We start from the raw sequence: 22864 nt of genomic DNA on the forward strand, positions 1-22864 counted from the left end.
GAAGACTTTTGAGGCTCTTCACAGCCTGCAGATCTGGAAAAATTTTTCCAGGGTATTAGAAGCATGTTTGGACTCCGGTTTGTTGATTTTTTTAATGGTATTTGTTAAGCACTTACTATGTGCCAGGCACTATTCTAAGCACTGGGGTAGATACCAGTTAATCAGGTTAGACACAGTCCATGTCTCACATGGGATTCACAGTCTTAATCCCCATTTTACAGTTGAGATAACTGAGGCAGAGAGAAGTTAAGTGACTTGCCCAAGGTCACACTGCAGACAAGTAGCACCTAGAACAGTGCTTGGCACATACCTAGTAAGTGTTTAACAAGTATCATGGTTATTATCATAGAATGATTGAACAGAACCTTGTCTCACTCCAGTTAGTAGCCTCCTCTCCCTAGAATGCACACAGTTAACGCTCAAGAAATACCCATGATCGATTGAGTGTTTGATTGATACCTGGGAAAGAAGGGTCAGATGTGGCACCTTCAACTCTGACTCCTCTGGCCATTCACTCGTGCCGTAGGCATGGATCTTAGTAAATTTCTTGGAACCGCTGAATGTACTCAGTATTTTCCAGAGTCCTGGCCTGTTGACACTGTCAATTGCTTTTGTAAAGTCAGTGAACAAAGTATAGAGGTCTTGGTTGTTGCTCTCTGCATTTTTCCTATATCTGCTGTCCTGGAAGGATCATATCAGCTGTGCTCTACTTAGGCCTGAAACCCCATTGAGATTCAGGTAGTGAATAACTGGCTACGATCTTTACTATTCAGAAGAATTCTGGCTAGAATACTAATACATGAATACGCTTTGAAATACTAATTGGGGAAATGGTCCCACTGCTGGTTTTCCTTCTTCCTCTTTATTTTTGATTATAAAATAGAAAGTTGAGCAATTTATGTAATTGGATCTGTGGTGAGAGGGTTTCTGAGCAGTCAAAAACAAGGGAGACAAAGGAAATGTTTTAGGGATGCTGGAAAACAGAGCCTCAGACACTACTGCATTTCAGACGAAAACTGGGAGCCATTTGCTGCAGGCAGATCGGCATGGCGGACTGTAAGCTTGTTGTGGTCAGGGAATGTGTCCATTTATTGTACTGTACTTTCCCAAATGCTTACTACAGTGCTCTGCACACAGTAGGCGCTCAATAAATTCGACTGAGCATGCTACAGCCAAGGAAGGAGAGGCTCTATTGGAGTAGAAGTTTTGGGAGGATCAACAGACAAAGAGGCAATAGCAAAAATAATTCCAGGTGCTACAAATAACAAACCTGAAAGCAGCACAACTAAGGGCAGTGTATGTGGGGGTGGGGGTGTGTATGTGAAGCTATGCATACATTGAGATGCTCAGTTCCTGCTATTGTAAGTTCCTTTAATATTCATGGATAAGGAATTATTCATTCATTCATTCAATTGTATTTATTGAGCGCTTACTGTGTACAGAGCACTGTACCAAGCGCCTGGGAGAGTACGATACAGCAATAGAGACAGGCTCTGCCCATAATGAGCTCACATAGGCAATGTTCATCTGATAACAGCAAGCTTGTTTGGATACCCTGCAAAACAGTTTATTCACGGCGCCAGAATGGGTGAATACTGCAGTGTGAGATTTACAGAATGTGAGATTTTTGCGAGAATGAAACCCCCATGTTCTGAGTGCACATAAGCTTAATATAAGCACCTGGAGAGTTTGGACTGTGTCTTTTCCTTTTATTACACTCTTCCAAACACCGAATGCACTGCTCAATCAATCGATAGATCATATTTACTGGGCATTTACTGTGTGCAGAGCACCATAATGAGTGCTTGGGAGAGTCCAGTATAACAGAGTTGGTAGACACATTCCCTGCCCACAATGAGCTTGCAGTTCTAGAGGGGGAAACAGACATGAATATAAATAAATAACTAATGTGGACATAAGTGCTGTGGGGCTGAGGGAGGGGTGAATAAAGGGTGCAAATCCAAGTATAAGGGTGAAGCAGAAGGGAGTTGGAGAAGAGGAAATGTACCTCTCTGTTAAAATTGTTAAGGCTTTGAAGGTGAGGAGAGTGATTGTCTGTTGAATATGAAGAGGGGAGGAGTTCCAGGCCAGTGGTGGGACATTGGCAAGAGGTTGTTGGGGAGACAGACGAGACTGAGGTACAGCGAGTAGGCAGTACAGCGAGTAGGCACTCAATAAATACCCTTTCCTGAATGAATGAATGTCTTGTACAGGATTTGAATGAATCCAAATCTAACATAGATCTCAGTAGAACCTCTCCATCTTACACACTTCTCCTCATGCCTGGAGATAAAGAAAAGTTCACGTTTTAAACACCCTGAAAGCCACATATAAGAGAGTTGCCTTGAACCAAACTTCATTCAATCGTATTTTTTGAGTGGTTACTGTGTGCAGAGCACCATACTAAGTGCTTGGGCAAGTACAATACAACAAAACAGTGACATTCCCTGCCCACAATGAGCTCACAGTCTAGAGTGGGGGAGATAGACATCAATAAGAGTAAATAAAATTACAGATATATACATAAGTGCTTTGGAGGTAGGGGAAGAGCAAAGGGGTAAATAAAATTATAGATATGTACCTAAGTGCTTTAGGACTGGGAGGGGGGAAGAGCAAAGGGAGCAAGTCAGCAGGTGATTTATTTTAGCTTTTGTGACCTCCTGTTCTCTGTAAGCATAGCCTGTGCAAATATCTAATATCCTATGAACCAAAGCAAAGGCTATTTAAACTAAAAAAATATATACTTAATCTAAATTATGAATAAAACCAAGGTTTCCATTTAGGAAGGGAAGCGATCCTATCTCTGAGGTTTATGATTTTTTTCTTGCTCTTTTTAATAAATGTTGCAATGATGAAGGGCAAAATGTGCTGTCAAACTAGGTGATAAAATCATCCCCCAGTTGTTTATGTGGACTGTAAGGTCCTTATGGGCAGGGATCATTTCTACCAACTTTGTTGTGTCGTAATTTCCTGAGCACTTAGTACAGTGCTCAGCACACAGTAAGCCCTCCATAAATACCATTAGTTGTTGATTGATTCTTTGATCAGCCAATTTGAGCAAGTCTGCAGAGGACAAAATTAACCTCATTTTGGCAAAACATTGCAAAATTCACATGATTCTTATTACATGTTTTGTGAGCTAGTTGCTACTGGGATTTTATTAGTGGTACTTTTGGTTGCAATTTAGAATAGAAAAGCATTAAATTTGAGGACTTGCAGAGGGGCAGGGGCAGTGTTTCTATAAGAATGCATCCTATAGTGAGGTTCTTGATTGCTTCAGATTGTGCCTGATTGGTAGCTACTATCCGCATGGGCTCAGGTCAGCCACTGCTGGGAGTCAGAAGGACCTGGGTTCTAATTCTGACACTGTCATTTGTGTGCTGGGTGATCATGGGGAAGTCACTTCACTTCTCTGAGCCTCAGTTACCTCATCTGTTCAAATGGAGATTAAGACTGTGAGCCCCGTGTGGGACAGGGACTGTGTCCAACCTGATTACTTTGTATCTACCAGAATGCTTAGAACAGTGCCTGGCACAGAGTTAGTGCTTAGCAAATTGCATAAAATGCCATAAAATACAAGCCAATGGTATTTCCCGAGTGCTTACAGTATGTAGGGCACTTGGGAATATACAATACAAACGAGTTAGTAGACATGGTCCCTGCCCTCAAGGAAGCAGCATAACCTAATGGCTAGAACATGGGCCTAAGAGCCAGAGGACTCATGTTCTAATCCCGGGTCCCCCCATTTGCTGTGTGACCTTGGGCAAGTCACCTCACTTCTCTGGGCCTCAGTTACCTCATCTATAAAATGGGGATTAAGACTGTGAGCTCCACATGCGACATGGTCGATGTCCAACCCGATTAACTCGTATCTACTCTAGCACTTAGTAAGCGCTTAACAAGTACCATAAAAAGAAGCTTACACAGGGTGGGGCAGAAATGGAAATAAATGACAGATAGGGGAAATAGTAGAGAATAAGGATATGTACATTACCTGAGTACTATCAGCATGCAGGGCAAATTGTGCTGCATCCAAAAAAACATCCTACTGAATTTGGGCCAGGTTCTGACACACGCATACCCCAACCAAAGACATGGGAATTGCAGTGTCACATCACCTCCCTCTTCCCATATAGATTGTAAACTCCCTGAGGGCAGGTGTCTATCAATTACTTATGTATATATCTGTAATTTATTTATATTAATATCTGTCTCCCCCTCTAGACTGTAAGCTCATTGTGGGCAGAGAATGTGTCTGCTTATTTTTATATTGTATTCTCCCGAGTGCTTAGTACAGTCCTCTGCACACAGTAAGTGCTCCATAAATACAATTGAATGAATGAACAAATTCTATTATATTGAACTCTTCGCACAGCCTAGAACTGTGTTCTGCACACCGTAAATACTCAATAAATACCATTGGTTGATGGTCTGAATGAATGGAAAAACTGAACTGCTCATCTCCCCCCCGCCCCTCCAAACTCCCTACTTCCCCTGACTTTCCCATCACTGGTGACAACATCACCGTCCTCCCTGCCGCATACACCTGCAATCTAGGCACTGTCCTCCACTCATCTCTCTCCTTCAACCCACCTATTCACTCAGTCCCTAAAGCTTGTCAATTCCATCTCCACAATATTTCCAGAATTCACTCTTTCTTCTCCTCCATCTAAACTGCTACCATACTGGTTCAAGCACCTATCATATCCTGCTTTGACTACTGCATTAGCCACCCCGCTGACCTCCTTATCTCCAGCCTTTCCCCTCTCCAGTCCATACTTCACTTTGCTGCTTCCATCATTTTTCTCAAAAATCATTCTGCACACATCTCCCTACTCCTCAAGTACCTCCAATTGTTGCCCATCCATCTCCTGATCAAGCAGAAACTCCTCACTTTTGGCTTTCAGGCACTTAATCATCTCTCTCCCTCAATTTATCCTAGCTCCTCTCCCACTACTATGTAGACCACACACTTCACTCTAACGCCAACCTTCTCACTGTGCTTCACTCTTGCTTCCCCTGCAGTCAACCCCTTGCTCACACCTTCTCTCCTACCTGGAACCCCCTCCTCCTACATGTCTGACAGATCAGCACTTTCTCCATCTTCAAAGCCCTACTGAAATCACATCTCCTATTCTATAGTGTACTGTTCTGGTGTGCTCTCCCAAGTGCTGAACTGCACATAGGAAGTGCTCAATAAATACGATTGATTCAGGAAGCCTCTGACTAGACTCTCATTCCCCCACCCTGTTTCCTTCCCTCCCCCCAATACCTCATCCATGCATTTAGTCCCACCTCTAAGCAAATAACCTTATACTTAGTTGCCTCCCTTATCTGTAAATCATCTCAATGACTTTCTCCTCTTCTATACTGTAAATTCCTTGAGGTCAGGGATCATGTTTACAAACTATTCCTCTTAGCTCTCCCAAGCAAGCAGCCCATTTTCTTCAACTCCCTTCTGTGTTGCTCTGACTTGTTCCCTTTATTCACGCCCCCACCCCCTCCCAGCCCCACAGCACTCTTGTATGTATCTGTAATGCATTTATTTATATTAATGTCTATCTCCCCCTCTAGACTGTGAGCTCATTGTGGGCAGGGAATGTGTCTGTTATATTGTTATCCTGTACTTTCCCAAGTGCTTAGTACAGTGCTCTGCACCGAGGCAGCATTCAATAAATAGGAATGACTGACTGACTATTTAGGCCTTACCAGCTCTGGAGAACTGCCTTTCATAGGGCAGCAGGGGAGGAGAGTTGAAAGAGGGGCTTGAGGCTCAAGTTGGACAGCGGTTTTGTGGAGGGAGATTTTAGGGTGCAACTTCAGCTTTTTAAATTCCTTCCTCACCCCACAGGGCCCCACATTAAAGTTAATTGACACCTGCCGCCTCCCCACACTCCCTGGGGATGGCGTGGAGGTTCCTTTGCACCAGGTCTAGATCATGTCTCACAGTCAGATTTGGACAGGCTTCAGAATTTCAGCCCTTGAAGGGCTTGACTTCCTGGAAGAGCTGGCAACGATTCACTTCTTCAGTCCCCACTTCCCTCTTTAGGAAAGCAAATGTTGTAAAAGTTGAAATATACTTGCTCAGAATTTCACCATTTTGTTGCACTGAGCCTCTTTATCTAGAATAAGACACTTAAAAATAAGCTATTAAGTTTCAATTTACCGTGGAGTCCTTTTGAATTGGAAAAAACAAAACAGGCTAAGGTTTATTTTGCTTTGCTCTGTAAAGTATTTGTATTTTAGATATCTTATTCTGATAATTCCAGTAGTCCTCCTGGCAGAGAAGAATCTTTGTGTCCCAAGCACTTAGTACAGTGCTCTGCACTCAGTGAGCGCTCGATAAGTATGACCGGTCGATCGATTGATTTTTGACCTGAGGGAAGGGAAGCCTTGATTTCTTGTCCCTTCCCTTCCTTTCTGGTCGATTTAAGGAACAACTAAACAGCTGCTCTTTTTTCATCCCTAGAGACAGAGTTTTCCTTCCCTGTAGAATAATCATTCAGCTCCCTCTGTAGGCAAGCATGCTTTAAGGCAAAAATATAAACCAAATAGTTTCCCTGCGACCCTTTATGTAGTGCTATGTTAACTTTAGTTTTCTCTCACTATAAGGAGCATCTCATTGTACTTCTACTTGGATGTCATTAAAAGGGAGTAGTAAATAGTAAGCCATCATGCAGTTTGGCAGAAAATTCTACAATGATTGAACGGAAGAAATCAGTAAATGTCTCATTGAAACTGAGAACATTTTGGGCCCAGGAAACCAAGGGTGTTCAGAATTGATTATGAGCAGTAACTTATTCTTCTTTCCAATCTCAAAGCAATAACAAGGAAAATGTGTCTGTTCAGAGTCTTTGTAAGAAGGACTTCTCGGTTCTGGATTCAAGCCATGCAAGAGCAAGGGTTTGGGGAAGTTGCTGGGGGAAAAGGCCTACAATTTTTGCCAAAAGAAACAAGCAGGGCTACGCATACTGAAGGATGCACACGTACTGTTAAGGCCCATTTTTGCCAAACGTGGGTCAACCCCGACACCTGGAAAAGGGCGCCCTCTGTTGGTATTAGCCGGAAGAGGCCTGGGTGGACGGGAACTCCTTTTTTTCCCGTTGTTGTGTACTCTTTGTACTCAACATATCCCGAACTTTTGTTCAAAGGAATGGCCTAATTTCTTGCAAATTAGTTTGAAGGGTTGAGTAAGCCACTTCACTTCTCTGTGCCTCAGTTACCTCATCTGTAAAATGGGGATTAAGGTCCCGAGCCCCATGTGGGACATCGACTGTGGCCAACTGATCAGCTTGTGTCGATCTCAGTGTTTAACACTACACCTGGCTCATAGTAAGTGCTTAACAAATGCCACAAAAAAGAGTTAAATATTTATTGACTATGTGGCACTCTGGGCTAGAGTATCCCCTCTTGGGAAGGGAAAAGCTAAGGTCTCTTTCTCCAGATTTTTTTGTCTGGTTTGAATGGAAAATTATTTCCCCTTGAGCTGGCTGCTTCTGTGGCTGTTGGCAACTTAGCTTTGCTGCATAGTTTCACTAGCCACATAGGACGTCTGTAGGAGTGGGGGTGGAGTGGTTGAAGCCGCAGAAATGGGAGACTATCTAGATTCCCACCCTCGGCCACGTCCCTGATCCCATTCTAGCCGCACTCCGGTTTATGCCCAAATATAGGTGGAGGGAGACTTTTCTTCCTTCTGCACACACAAGTGCTGGTGAGTCGTGCCCTCCTATCTGTTTTCACTACCTGGGAGGGAGAAAAATTGGGTGCAACGTGCCGTAAATGCACTGTACTTCAAATCCCGGCTCTGCCACTTGTCAGCTGTGTGACTGTGGGCAAGTCACTTAACTTCTCTGTGCCTCAGTTAACTCATCTGTAAAATGGGATTAACTGTGAGCCTCATGTGGGACAACCCGATTACCCTGTATCTACCCCAGCACTTAGAACAGTGCTCTGCACATAGTAAGCGCTTAACAAATACCAACATTATTATATTTGGTTTTCTCTCACCATTTCTGCTTTTTCCCCACAGCACTTATGCACCTATCCAAAATTTATTTATATTAATGTCTGTCTCCCCCTCTAGGCAGGAAGCTCACTGTGGGTGGGGAATGAATCTATCAACTCTGTTGTAGTGTACTCTCCCAAGCGCTTAGTACAGTGCTCTGCATGCAATAAGTGCTCCATAAATATGATTGATTTTTCCATCCACAGTTTCTGTGGTAGAAGTTTGGCATACTGTTTTGATTTTCTTGGTAAAATTAGTAACCTGAGACAGGGCCAAAAGGGCCATGCCCCGCCCCCTCCACCATGTTCCTCGTGATGACACCCCACCACGCCCCATGCATGCACAAAGTAAAATAGCGACAACATACATGCGTGTACAAAGTAAAATAGCGACATACATATTTTATGGAAGAGCGATTCTCCAGCACTGCTCCCGCCACACCTCAACCGAGTTCTCCCGAACAGGTTGGCTCTGAAACCTGGATTTAGACTCCATTAACGAATCCCTTCCGCCCCTCTGTTATCTCTGTGAAGGGCAATGATGTGGTCAACTTTGAGAGAATTTTCACAGTTGCTTTGAGAAGGGTCAAGTAGCTGCCATCTTTGAAAGGGCCCCATATGGCATCTCTGAGGTAACGGTTTGCTTGCTTATTAACCGAAGGTGGCCCTGGCCATCAGCCATTTCAAATCGCCCCCACCCTCGCGCTCAATCCATGAAGCTCCCATCATGAGGATCAGATGGATGCATTCAGTCGAAGTGCCTTATGCTCATTATTTTTTGGGAGTTTTTTTATGGTAGTTATTAAGCGCTTAGTATGTGCCAGGCACTCTACTAAGTGCTGGAGTAGATAGATACAAGCTAATCAGGTTGGACACAGACCATGTCCCTACATGGAGCTCAAGTCTTAATCTCCATTTTATAGATAAGGTAACTGAGGCACAGAGAAGTTAAGTGACTTGTCCAAGGTCACACAGCACACAAGTGGCAAAGCTGGAATTAGAACCCAGGTCCTTCTGAATCCCAGGCCCATGCTCTATCCACTAGGCCACGTGGCTTCATGTTGGGCTTTGTGTTGTTGTGTTGTTTTGATCGGGTCACAGATTGGATTTTTCCAGATTTCATTGTGATTTTGAATACTTTGAGCCCTTTATCATGGCATCTAGGCTAAAGCAAGTGAACAGTTTGTGAGCTTAACAATAAAGTTATTGTCCTTTTTCTTGAAAAATTTGACCTTGCATTACAATAACTCAGAGTAGTAAATAGAAATGATTTTTCCATACTGTATGTTTCTTTATTTAATTCCTATTTTTCTGGTTTAGTGCAGACTTAGAATGGTCATTTTTGAACTCTATGCAGTGTTACTGAATTCTCAGAGTGTCCAGCACATCATTTACCTTTAAGCTTACTTGTCCCGGTTTTGCCAACCACAGGACCTTTGGAAACCCAACTCCCTTGGTTGGAGAGGAAGGCTTGTGGGGTGAAGTAAATACACTTTTACAGTTTATGCCAAAATAATTACAGTAGCTAATATATCCTATGTATTTTCATTTGGAAGATTAACCAGAAAAAACATTTTTGATTTTGCTTCTATCAATCAATAAATTAATCAATTGTATTTACTAAGTGCTTACTCTGTTGCAGAGCACTGTACTAAGCGCTTGGGAGCATATGGCTTAACAGTGTAACGGACACCATGGTGGCGAGATGGGCGAGATCCAGGAACAGTGAGTAGGTTGGCATTAGAGGATTGAAGTGTACAGGCTGGGTTGTAATGGGAGAGCAGTGAGGTGAGGTAGGAGGCTGTGAGGTGATTGAGGACTTTAAAAGCTGATGGCAAGGAGTTTTTGTCTGATGCAGAGGTGGATGGGCAACCACTGGAGGTTCTCGAGGACTGAATGATCCAGGCAGCAGAGCGAAGTATGGACTGGAGTGGGGAAAGACAGGAGGCAGGGAGGTCAGCAAGGAAGCTGATACAGTAATCAAAGCAGGATATAGGATAAGTGCTTGAATTAACATGGTAGCGGTTTGGATGGAGAGAAAAGGGTGGATTTTAGCGATGATGTGAAGGTCAAACCAACAGGATTTAGTGATGATTATAGCATTTAATACAGAACATGAAAAAGTTACTACTATTTAAAAATTATTTCACTGTTATTAAAGTTTTGCAGCTGAGCAACACTTCAAAATCATGTTGGGTTTATTCTGAGCAAAAACAAAACATAAAAAAAACTTGCAAATTTTCTAAGAACCTAGGCCCTAACAAAGTGACAGAATCCCTGAAATCAACTCATTTCCATGAAAATCAATTACATATTGAATAACCTGTCACAAGACATCCATAGAGGAAAGCTCCTTATCTTCAAAGCCTTCCTAAAATCCCATCTCCCCCAGCAAGTCTTCCTTGAGTTGTATCAACACAATAGCCAGTCCTTGGACATAGGTACATCAATTATTTATTCTGACAATCTGATATTTCATCCAGGTATATTCATTCTACTCCCTGTCTGATCCCTATACTTCCTTCACTCCCACTGTTTGTAAATATTTTGTACGTCTGTTTCAGGCATTAGATTTTAAGCCTCTTGTGGGCCGGTAACATATATTTTGCTTTTGATGTACTTTCCCAAGCACTTATTACAGTGAATTGCACTCAGTAGATGCTCAATAAGATGCTCAATAAATACCATGACTATCAATTAATCAATCAGTCATTTTTTTAGTGCTTATAGTGTACGGAGGACTGTACTAAGCACTTGGGAGAATACAATATAGCAGAGTCGGGAGACACATTACCTGTTTACAACGAGCATATAGTCTAGAGGGAGAGACAAACAATATGAATGAATTAAATTCTGGATATGTACATAAGTGCATGGGACTGAAGGAGGGGTGAATAAACGGTGCAGAGTCTACTGCAAGAGGGATGTAGAAAGGAGTGGGAGAGGAGGAAATGAGGGCTTAGTCGAGGAAGGCCTCTTGGAGATGTGTTTCTAATAAGGCTTTGAAGGTGGGGAGAGTGAACATCTATTGGATATGAAGAGGGAGGACATTCCAGGCCAGAGGCAGGACCTGGGCGGGGGGTCAGTGGTGAGATAGAGGAGGCTGAGGCACAGTGAGTAAGTTGGAATTAAAGGAGCGAAGCCTGCGGGCTGGATTGTAGTAGGAAATCAGGGAGGTAGGGTAGGAGGGGGCAAGGTGACTGAGTGCTTTAAAACCTGTGGTAAGGACTTTCTGATTTGATGCAGAGGTGGATGGGCAACTACTGGTAGTTCTTGAGAAGTGGGGAAACATGAACTGAATGATTTTGTAGAACAATGATCTGGGCAGCAGAGTGAAGTATGGACTGAGGTGGGGAGAGACAGGAGGCATGGAGGTCAGGGAGGAAGCTGAGGTCAGTAATAATAATGTTGGTATTTGTTAAGCGCTTACTATGTGCAGAGCACTGTTCTAAGCGCTGGGGTAGACACAGGGGAATCAGGTTGTCCCACCTGGGGCTCACAGTCTTAATCCCCATTTTACAGATGAGGTAACTGAGGCCCAGAGAAGTGAAGTGACTTGCCCACAGTCACACAGCTGACAAGTGGCAGAGCCGGGATTTGAACCCATGGCCTCTGACTCCAAAGCCCATGCTCTTTCCACTGAGCCACGCTGCTTCTCAGTAGTCAAGGTGGGATAGGATAAGTGCTGTCTCTGGCCTGGAATTCCCTCCCCCTCCATATACTGTGGAGACCACTATTCTCCCCACCTTCAAAACCCTATTAAAATCACCTTTCCTCCAGGAGGCCTTCCCTGATTAAGCTCTCTTTTCCCCTACTTCCTCTCCCCTCTGTGTCACTTATATACTTGGAGCTGTACTCCCTAAGCACTTGATATTCAACCCACACCATCCTCAGCCCCTCAGCACTTGTGTACATATCTGTCATTTATTTATTTGTATTAATGTCCATCTTCCCCGCTAGACTGTAAGGTTGCAGGCAGGGAACGTGTCTACCAACTCTATTATTCTGTACTCTACCAACTTCTTAGTACAGTGCTCTGCACACGATAAGCGCTCAATAAATACCATCGATTGATTGAATGTATCTTCTTCTTGTGTACACAATGGCACACAGGATTGGAATCATGCCTGGGGGTGGGGTGGCTTGTATGCATTGGCCGTTGTTTTGCTATCAGTGCAGCAGCCATACCTGCATTCACCTCCAAACACCGAACAATGAGCCTTCGAGAGAGGAAGTAAAGAGAACTTGCTCTCCCCTCCATTAGCCAGGCTCGACATTAAATATTCATGGAAGGATTTAAGTGTTTCCAAAACTTAAAAAACTGGCCACAACAGCATCGGAGAAACCTAATCGCGGGTTGAAAGGAATTTACAGACTCCATGGTTCTTAGCAATGGTTATAATAGTATTTATTAAGCATTTACAATATGCCGAGCACCGAGGCACATACAGAATAATCAGTCTCTTTCCCACATGGGGTTCCCAGGCCAAGAGGGAAAACAGGTATTTTATTCCTGCTTTATAAATGAGGAAATTGACGCCCAGAGAAATTTTGACCCGCCCAAGGTTACACCACATTCAAGTGGCGGAGTCTGGACTGAAACCCAGGTTTCTTGATTCCCAATCCTCTGCTCTTTCCAGTAGGCCACACTGCTTCTCTAATGATCTCTCATACATGAGCCGGGAGGATTCCACACTAGACTTTTAAGTCCTAATTCACCACCGTGGGACTCAAAAGTGCTCACTCGAGCTGCTGCAAACAGAACATTTGTTTTCCAGATTACCACCTCATGGATGCTTCCCCATTGCCGCTGTTGCCTGGGGTTACTTCAGCCTCGGATCTGTCCCCTCACCCCTACTGTGTGCCAGACTGGACTCTGCAGATTGCCACAAAGCTCTCTCTAGTGAGTGGGATGGGAAGGTAGGGCCGGGGTGGGGAGGGGAATCCCCAAACGGAACATGTTAATCAGGTGGATAAAGTGGCATCAGGGTCTCTGAAGCAGCCTGAGAGGGTCCAGGACTACAGAAACGCTAACCATTACCTGGAAGATACAGTCCCCCTATAGTCTGCTGCTGATGTTGGGTATATGCCACGTAGACTTAGAAAAATTTTCCTACAAGAAAATTCCTTGTAAAAAATTAGGTGGCCTCATGCAGCCACAGCTACTGTGAAACAGACTAGATTTGTTCTAAAACATATATTAATGTACCAAAATGGGCCCGCCAAATGGGGCTCTTCATCAAGTGAGACCATTTGCTGCAATAATAATAATAATGATAATTGTATTTGTTAAGTGCTTACTGCATGCCAGACACCGTACTAAACGCTGGGAGAGACAGAAGGGAATCGGGTTGGACATGGTCTCTGTCCCACATGGGGCTCACAGTCTTCACTGTCTGCTGTAGAAGCAGCATGGCTTAGTGGAAAGAGTCTGGGCTGGGGAGTCAGAGGTCATGGGTTCTAATCCTGGCTCTGCCGTTTGTTTTTCATTCAATCGTATTTATTGAGCGTGTACTGTGTGCAGAGCACTGTCTGCTCTGCTGTGTGACTTTAGGCAAGTCACTTACCTTCTCTGGGCCTCAGTTCCCTCATCTATAAAATGGGGATTAAGAGTGTGAGCTGCACGTGGGACAACCTGGTTACCTTGCATCTACCCCAGCGTTTGGCACATAGTAAACTCTTAACAAACACCATCATTATTATTACTATCATTCATCCCCATTTTCCAGATGAGGTAACAGGCCCAGAGAAGTGAAGTGACTTGCCCAAGATGATACAATAGACACGTGGTGGAGGCAGGATTAGAACCCAGATCCTCCCGATTCCCAGGCCCGGGCTCTTGCCCGCTAGGCTTCTCCTCTTATCCTCACGGGCCGGGCCACCCTCACGTACTCTTGGTAATTTAAACCCGACTCCCTTTCTCCCTCCTCGTCCTCTCACATGGAGGGCTGAAGTATTGGGATTCCGTTAATACCCCGGATGTTCGGTGACCGCAAATTGAGAATTTGGGGAGACCGCCTTCTTAAACCGAAAGGGCAGGTGCGCAGGCGCAGAGGCGCGCGGTAGCCCTCGCTGACGAAAAAGCGAGCGGTAGCCTGGAGGAGCGGCTGCACCGTCCAGGAAACGATTGGCGAAGGACCGGGCAATAAACAGCTCTCCTAGTGGCCCGAATCTTCCCAGCTTTCCAATGCGTCCACTTGCCATTGGTGGAGGAGGCGGGGCGTTCTGCTGCTCAATTGCACGTGGGCGGAGCACCCCCTTTCCCGACACCGCCGCCGCGGGCTGCTGCGCGGAGCTGGGACGGAAGTGAGCGGGTCCCGCCCTCTCCTCTTCTCCGCTGTTTCGGGAGCGCGCGGACGCGCACGCGCTACTGGGCCGCCCCGAGACCGCCCGCCTCCGCCACCCTGCAGTGTGAGCGAGCGAGTGAGCGAGCGAGCCAACGAGCCAGCCAGCCAGGGAGAGCGACTGTGTCTATCTGTCCCTGGCCGCCCCGAGCCGGGATGAGCGGCTCCTCCTCATGGAGACCAGACGGGTGGAGATTCCCAGCAGCGTTCTGGACGATCTCTGCAGGTAACCGACTCCCCCCCCCCCCCCCCCCCCCCCCCCGGAGCCCATCTCCCGCTTTGGCCGCCTCAACTCCGACCCTCCCCCCTTTCCCAGTCCAGGCGCGGGAATTCCCTTCCCGCCTCCCCCAGCAAGTCCCCGTGCGGCTTCTACCCTCCCCGTACAACCCCTCCATCATTTTGACCCTTTCGACCCCTAATTCCCCTACCTCCTCCTCATGCTCGTCGCCTTCAGTTGTCCCGCGCCCTTCCTCTCTTCTTCCAAAGACCTTCCTCTCCCCATCTTCCAGCACGTTTTCTCTCTTCCCCTCAGCTCCCTCGTCGCTATTTAACTCCGTGCCCCCCTTTCCCGTTGCAACCCCAGCTGCATTTCTTCACATAACCGCCTCTCCGTACACTCTTTTAACCACCCGAGAGCGTCTCGGCGTGATTTCTTCCTCCGGCCAACTACTCTTTGACTTATTCTAACGATTCCCCCTGCTCCACACTTCCAGAAAAGACATTTTCCTTCTCCCTCAGCCCCGTCTTTCCGACCGATCCCCCGGGGAAACACCTTCCCTAAACTTCCAGGACTCCCCTAGATTTAGGAACAAATAACAGCGTCCGTAAACCTCCCCGACTCATTGTAGTGGAATCTAAATCACGCTTCCCACCACCTTCCCATTAACACTTCCTGTGAACTGGCGTTAACGATTTTTTTCCCTGCCTCGGTATTTGGATAAATAAAAGCAGAAACCTGTTTCCGTAATATTGGAAAGCCACTTCTACGTTTTCTTCTCTTTATTCTTCCCCGCCCTGACACCAATACCCACTCAAGGGATTTAACTCCTGAAATGATTTAACAACCGGAGTTTCTCCGTCCAACCCACAGTCGGCTAAGGTTTCAAGGGCCAACAACCAAGTTTGACCTTGATGCGGAAAAAATATTTTCACTTTTTGCACCAAAATTTCAGGATTTTGGGAGTCGTCAATAAACGGAAGAATGATGCCGTTTCTCTCGCCCCCGCCCCATGTAAACGGTTCAGGTCGGTTAGTCTGTTTTCTTCCTGTGTTTTAAATAACGAAAAATACGCTACTCAGATGGGTGCGAGTGATTGTCATGTATGAAGAAAAGTTGATTTCTAGTCTCTTGAAATTACGAGCGTTTCTGAAAGCTAACTCTTTGGCGGTGTGCCTATAATATTTTCAAGATATTTCGCTTAGGATGTTTTGAACTTTCAAAAGGACGTAAACATTACATTTTCAGTAAAGCTCGGTATCTCTGTCTCCTCTTATATCAGACATTCCCCAAAGAACCCAGTCGCTTTAAAAACAAAATGAAAAATTCCCGTTATTGAAAAACAGACTTCGTTTATCAGATTTTTCATCATGTGTAACTATGGGACTTACGCGTGACTGTGGGTGTTAACCCAATTAATTTACAAGGAGAACCCATTCTTAATTAACTTAATACTCTATTTTCAAGAAAACTGTAAAATGAAGTGCTTATTTGCACGTTGTGAGCTCCGTGTGCATTTCTTTCAAAACTTCAGAAGTATGAAACTACCCACAGAGGGGTGGATTAATCACGAATTGGTGATTTAGTAGCTCTAAGAAAGCAAGCAGCAAGCACATGGGAAAGGATACCTATTCAGGAAGGTTGGTTGCAGTAGTGTTTCACTCGTAAGTTTTTAAAAGTTGATTTGAAAAGGTTTAAATGATCTCACTGCACTGTACAAAGCATTAAATTAAATGTACATCTCCCAGGTAGAGGTTAGGTTTCCAAACGTTACATCATTCAGGTAAGTCAATAAGTCGTAGCTTACTCATTGCTACGTGAGTGCATGTATATCACACCTTTCTCAAAATTACTTATGGCTTCTTGACTTAGAATGTGTAATTGTAGGCTACAGTCTGTTCCAGATAGTCATTAAGTCTCTATAGCAAGCATAACTGTTTTGTGGACTAGGCCTGTTCTGATGATCTCCATCTCTTGTGCGTTTAGATTTCGTTAGACTTTCTTTTGCTTATGATTTGATTTTTAAGGCCATTTAGAGACAGTTCTTCACAGTGCAGATGTTGAAAAGTAAAAAGTTAAGTTGAAAAGGTAGCAGGGTGCACAGTCTTAGTTTCTTAATTAGTTACACCAGATTTGAGTGGTTGAATTGTAAACTAGTTTAATCCAGTGTGACTTATTAACTCTGTGTATAATATTAACTTCTCAAGGTTGCACACCCTTCCTTCTCCTGTCCTGCTCCCAGCTCCCCACCAGGTTGAGGGACTTGGCTTCCACTCCCTTCCTTAGGTACACATGGCTATGACTCTATGCTGTGTGCTGTTTTTAGAATGGGGTTGGTTCCTTGTTGAATTACCCTGCCTTCAGCCTTTCAGTCTTGCAAGTCGTTTTTCAAGACTGGGCTGGAAAAATGTATGAAAATTACAGGGGACAACCTGTCACTTTTAAGAAGTAGGCTGAAAAATCACTACCCAAAAGCTATAACTAACCAGGATTTCACTAGTTGAAATAATTCTTATTGTGAAAGCTTTCAACCTCCTCCCTGTTGGCACTGTCAGTCACCAACCTAACCACCGAGCATCCTACAGGGTGCCTTTTTGCAAAAATATATAATTTCATCATTTAATTCATAGCCTTCATTCTACATAACCGTTTCAGCGGAAATTAAATACCTGTCTTGGTTAGCTTTTTCTGGAATGGCAAATTCTCCACCCACATTATCTTCCTAGGTTTCAGTCACTCTGTTACCTTAAGGAGCCCATTAAATTTGAAATTTCACACACACTACCTGAACATTTCCCGCCAGACAACAGTCATGCGGCTCTAAGCCTGTTCCTTTGTGCCCCCTCCCTTTTTTTATGGTATTTGCTAAGCTCTTAGTATGTGCCAGGCACTGTAGATGCAAGCTAATCAGGTTGGATGCAGTGCATGCCCCATATGGGGCTCAGTCTTCCCTGTTTTTATAGGGAAGTGAAGTGACTTGCCCAAGGTCACACAACAGAGAAGTGGCAGAACCAGGTTTAGAACCTAGGTCCTTCTGACTCCCAGGCCCGTGCTCTATCCTCTAGGCCACACTGCCTTCCCCTGCAAGGTAGGATTCTCTTAGTTATCCAAGACATGTTCACCTTAAATGATACTACAAATTCTCCTTTTGCCCAGTTTTGAAAACCGGAATCTGGATCAACTATTTATTGAGCACTCCTGTGGGCAGAGCCCTTTACTGAGCACTTATGGAACATAGAAGTAAAAGACATCCATCAATTAATGATATTTTTTGATGCTTAGTATACTAAACACTTGGTAGACTACAGTACCATAGTTGGTTGACGTGATCCACCCCCACAGGTTGCTTACAATCTAGAGGGCAAGGTGGACATTAAAATCATTAAAAGATTTGGGGGAATGGCAGAGTATAAGAATATGTACATGCGTTCTTTGGGGTGGGAGGAGTATCAAAGCGCTTAAGGGGTACACAGTCAAGTGCACAGAGGAGGGTGAGTAGGGTGGGGAAATGAAGTCTTTGCCAGGGAAGGCCGTTTGGAGGAGATACGATTTTAGTAGGGATTTGAAGATGGAGAGAGTGGTGGCGTGTGGGATCCGAGGGGGATGGGAGTTCTAGGCCAGAGCGAGATGGGACTTTCACCTGCGAGGAACCTACAGTCTAATGGGAGAAAGAATAAGCATAAATTAACAAATTAGTTGAGAGAAAGAATAGATATAAATAACAAGTACATGAGTGCCAAGGATGATGCACTATGACCAATCCTCACAATTTCATTTTCTCATTGCATTCCCCCTCCCCTTCGTTAGCAGATGTTCTACCTAACACAGTTGGCATGGGAGAACTGGGTGTAGTTATGGAAGAATGTTAAAGTTAAGACCATCTACTTTGAAATAGATAATCCAGATGCACTTTTTCCTGTGGGCCTTTGAGTGTGGTGATTCCTGTCCTTTTAATTTTTACTTAAACCTATTGCAAGTAGTTGCAATGCCGATTTTTCCCCGCGCTTATGTGGAAGAGAAGGAAGAAAACTTGAGTCGGATACAGTGTTAACTATAGAGCATAGCATGCTGCATACAGGTGCTCATTTACTGTTGTGGTTGGGGGGGGTCGTAAGTTAGAATTATTTTTTTCCTCCACTTAGGTGTATCACTTTGATAGTGTAATAATAATGGTATTTAAGGTCTTACTGTGTGCCAAACACTGTACTAAGCAAGGGATACATACAGGATAACCACATCAGACATGGTCCCTGTCCCACGTGGTCTCACAAGGTAGGGAAATCCCTAAAAAGAGGACAAAGCAACCCAAGAACAAAGGCATTAGAACTATCCCCCTATTGTGGTGATTCTTACCCAGGCCATGGAGAGAATTAACTCTGCCAAATCGCCACAGGTTGGTAGGGCAAGACCACAAGACCCTAAAGCACATCTAATTCTTTTCCCTAAGCATCTGAATGTAGTTCATTTTTTTCAAGTCAAGAAAGGACTTTGGGGAGAAGGAAAAAAATCCTTTTCTCCAAAACTCCCCAACAGGATTCTTCTTGACATAAAACCACCACTGGCAGGAGTGGGGAATTAGGCGGTGGAAATCTTAGAGAGGCTTCTGGGGTTGATGGCCCTCCATTTTGCTCCAAAATTACCTTGAGGGTAACCATCTCTCCAGAGTCTGGTCAAATTCTGGGGAGGGACTATTCCTGATGATCTAGGCCTGTGGGGGTGAAGAGGAAATATTTAGCACCCTACTCCCTGAGAGACCTTATTGTAATTCCCACCTATGTATCCTCACCCGGCACTTTAAACAGTGCTCAGTACACAGTAAGCACTTAATAAATCCTGTGATTGTGACTGCCACCCTACACGCAAAACATCCTCCCACTCCAACAGTGAAACTTGCTTCCCTATATGTGGCACAATGGCTTTTCCTCATATGTGAGGGGCACGAGTACGTTTTTGTTCATGCCAGTCCCCCTTAGCCGCGGACAGCAGGGAGGGATTCAGAACTGCTGGGCAAAAACTCCATTCAGGTGGGTCCAAATGGAGGTTTTATCCAATGGGACTAAGAGCCAGTTGGGCTCCCTGCCTGCTGTTACCTCTCCTCCCTGGCAGGAGCACCCTAGGAAATCTTGCTAGTGTTATAGTTCAGGGTTGTTGTTTTTTTTTAAATCTTGCTTCAGAAGATATTTATCATCAATATGAAGTTTTCTAACACCTGGGCAAGAGGGCCCTCAGGGGAATTTTCCACCCCTGGTTAAAAGCCCCGATCATGTTGCTTGTAACTAAAGAACTAAAAGATTTGGTCCAATTCTTTAAAATGGCAGAATCTCAACAATTCTTAGGTTTCTTAAGCTCCTTTTTGGCTTATTACGCTAGACGTCCTTTCCTACTCCTTTTGTTCTGCCAGCCCCACTCCTTGCCAGTTGTCTTGGAGATGGATATGATTTTTTTGTTTGCTTACTATGGGAGCCATCTACCTTGCCATATATTACTAAATTCAGGCATTGGGGAGGTGGTGGATTGGGCAGTTTGCATTTGGTTAATTTTTCCTCTTGACCCTGATAAGTAAAATCCAGGAAACTTGGTTAAACTCTTGATTAAACTTTCTTTATGTACTATCAGTTTAGAGTACAGTGTTTTGCACTGAGCTTTAGAACAACTTTTTAAAATGTATATTTGAAAATGCTAACCTGCCAGCATATTCAAGTAATATTTCAAGTAATGTTTGCCCCTGGCTGAGCCACGTAACATTTCTTTGCCAGTGTACAGTCCAAACCAGGACTCTCTAACCCTTAACCAGGGGCAAGTTGTAGTAGCAGGCAGCAAGTAAAGACTCGCTGAAAACTGGAGCTCCTCTTAGGTATAATGCTTAATATCTTTCTCTTTCTCCATAATGAAAAGAAGTAATTCCTGTGTGAAGAGGGGTATGCTTGTTCTGTTCGTCGATCACTTGAGCTTTGCTTTCAGGTGTTGCTGCTGTATTGGTGAGAGCATGGAACAGTTTGTTGCTTGAGTCTTGAGTCCAGCTGCAGAACATCAGCACTAATCATGGACATGGGCAGTACTAATATTTCAGCAGTTGGCCTAATGAACAAATAAGCATGGCAAGCTCTTAATCTCTTGGGTGATCCTGACTTCTCTTATTTTGTCTCCAGGTTCCATAGCCCCCACTAAAAAGATTTCTAGCCCTCTCCAGTGATGCCACCACAGGAACCTGAAAATGCCAGTGAACCTGAAAATGTCACATTTTGGGGAAATGAAGTCTTTACTTGAGACTTCTTCCAGTGGTTTCTTGTGGGCCCTCTCCATCAAGCAAAAACCCTTCACGTCTGCTTGTAAGCTCCTTGTGGACAGGGAACATGTCTACCTACTCTGTTGCACTGTACTCTCCCGAGTGCTTAGTACAGTACTCTGCACACAGTAAGCGCTCAACAAATGTCATTAATTGATTGAACTGCCTTTTAAGGCTCTTCCCACCTCACATCTAGTTTGCACTCTTTTCTGTTCCCAAGAGCATCTCTTAATTGTACTTTGGTTTCAACTCCCCCCCACCTCTGACCCCTCACGCAGACCATTCTCTCAGCCTGGGAAACCTTCCCTATCACCCTCAAATTATCCAGAACCCGGTTTTCTTTGTCTTGAGCCCTCCTCAAATTCCACCTCCTATGGAAGCAGCACGACCTAGTGGTTAAAGAATGGGCCTGGAAGTCAGAGGACCTGGGTTCTAATCCTGGCTCTGCCCTTGTCTACTGTGTGATCTTGGGTGGGTCACTTCACTGCTGTGCCACAGTAACCTTATCTGTAAAATGAGGATTAAGACTGTGAGTCCCATGTGGCATGTGGACTGTGTCCAACTTGATTAACTTGCATCTACCTCAGCATTTAGTACAGTTCCTGGCATATAGTAAGTGCTTAACAAATAATACTTAAAAATATGTTCTCTAATTAGGATGACTCTCTAGTTTGCATCAAGCATTTGGTAACCCGTGACACATGTGCATTTTATTCCTTTCCTCAGCACTTAGGAGTGCGTATGTATAAAAACTGTATAGGTTTCTATTTTGGATTATTCAGTGATTTCATCCTGATATAATCAAGCATATCCAGTGCTTGCCTCATGCAGAGCACTGTACTAAGTGCTTGGTACAGTACAGCATACCAGTTGGTAGACATATTCCCTGCCCTCAACAAGCTTACAGTCTAGAGGGGGAGGCCAACATTAATATAAATTACTGATTTGTACAGAAGTGCTGTGGGGCTGAATGGAGGGGGTTGTGAATCAAGGGAACAAATCAGGGTGACGCAGAAGGGAGTGGGAGAAGAGGAAATGAGGACTTAGTCAAGGAAGGCCTCTTGCAGGAGGTGTGTCTTCAGTAAGGCTCTGTGGGAAGGGGAGAGTCATCCTTTGTCAGATATGAAGAGGGAGGGCGTTCCAGGCCAGAGGCAGGGGGACGTGAGCGAGAGGTCAGCGGCACAATAGTGAGTAGGTGAGTAGGTTGGCATTAGAGGAGCCAAAGTACAGTTATTCTACTTCCTGTTATATCATTATTCTTCCTCCTGCTTCTGTCTATATTTTTTTTTCTCTCTTTAGATTGTAAGCTTGAGGCCAGGGGACATGTCATCCTTTTGTTGTATTCTTTCAAGTGCTTATTACAGTGGGTGTGCAATAAAAATCATTGATTAAGAGTTGAACAAGAGGGAAAGCTTACATTCATACAACTATAATAGGTGCATAATCTTTATCATCTACATCACATTAATTTGGGTATACAATTTCTATTTACAATGGAAGCAGCATGACCTAATTGGAAATAAGTACAGGCTTGCGAGTCAGAGGACCTGAGTTCTAATCCCAGCTCCACCACTTGCCTGCTGTGAGACCATGGGCGAGTCACTTCACTTTTTTGTGCCTCAATTTCCTCAACTGTAAAAGGGGAATTCAGGACCTGTTCTCCCTCCTACTTAAACTGTGAGCCCCATGTGGAACAGGGACTCTGACCTGATTAACTTGTATCTACCCCAGGACTTAGAACAGTGCTTGATACATAGTAAGCACTTGAATTCCATTTAAAAAAATGTTTTGGGGAGGCCCAGTGGCTTAGTGGAAAGAGCATAGGCCTGGAAGTCAGAGGACCTGGTTTCTAATCCCAGTTTTGCCACTTTGTCTGTGCTGTGCTACCCTGAGTAAGTCACTTAACTTCTGTGCCTCATCTGTAAAATGGGGATTCAGTGCCTGTTCTCCCTCCTGTTTAGACTGTGAGCCTCATGGGCGACAGGGACTGTGTCCAAACTGATTATCTTGTAT

General features: G+C 44.4%; 1 protein-coding gene across 6 annotated transcripts in view; it reads left to right on the forward strand.

The window, feature by feature from the left end:
* Positions 1–14237: 14237 nt before the first annotated feature.
* The window catches only part of DCP2 (decapping mRNA 2), a 55035-nt gene continuing 46408 nt past the window's right edge, over positions 14238–22864 (forward strand). For 4 of the 6 annotated variants that reach the window (XR_005659649.1, XM_029054941.1, XM_029054942.1 and 1 more), the window contains exon 1: positions 15465–15592. Coding sequence is in view for 5 of the 6 variants with exons in the window: in XM_029054941.1 (XP_028910774.1) it covers positions 15480–15592 (113 nt within the window). In the remaining variant the exon portion in view is untranslated. Of the gene's footprint in view, positions 14575–15464; positions 15593–22864 lie in introns of those variants that run through there. The other 2 variants (XM_029054943.2, XM_029054944.2) reach the window with 1 other exon arrangement.

This window comes from Ornithorhynchus anatinus, chromosome X5 (assembly GCF_004115215.2).
Source record: "Ornithorhynchus anatinus isolate Pmale09 chromosome X5, mOrnAna1.pri.v4, whole genome shotgun sequence".
NCBI lineage: Eukaryota > Metazoa > Chordata > Mammalia > Monotremata > Ornithorhynchidae > Ornithorhynchus > Ornithorhynchus anatinus.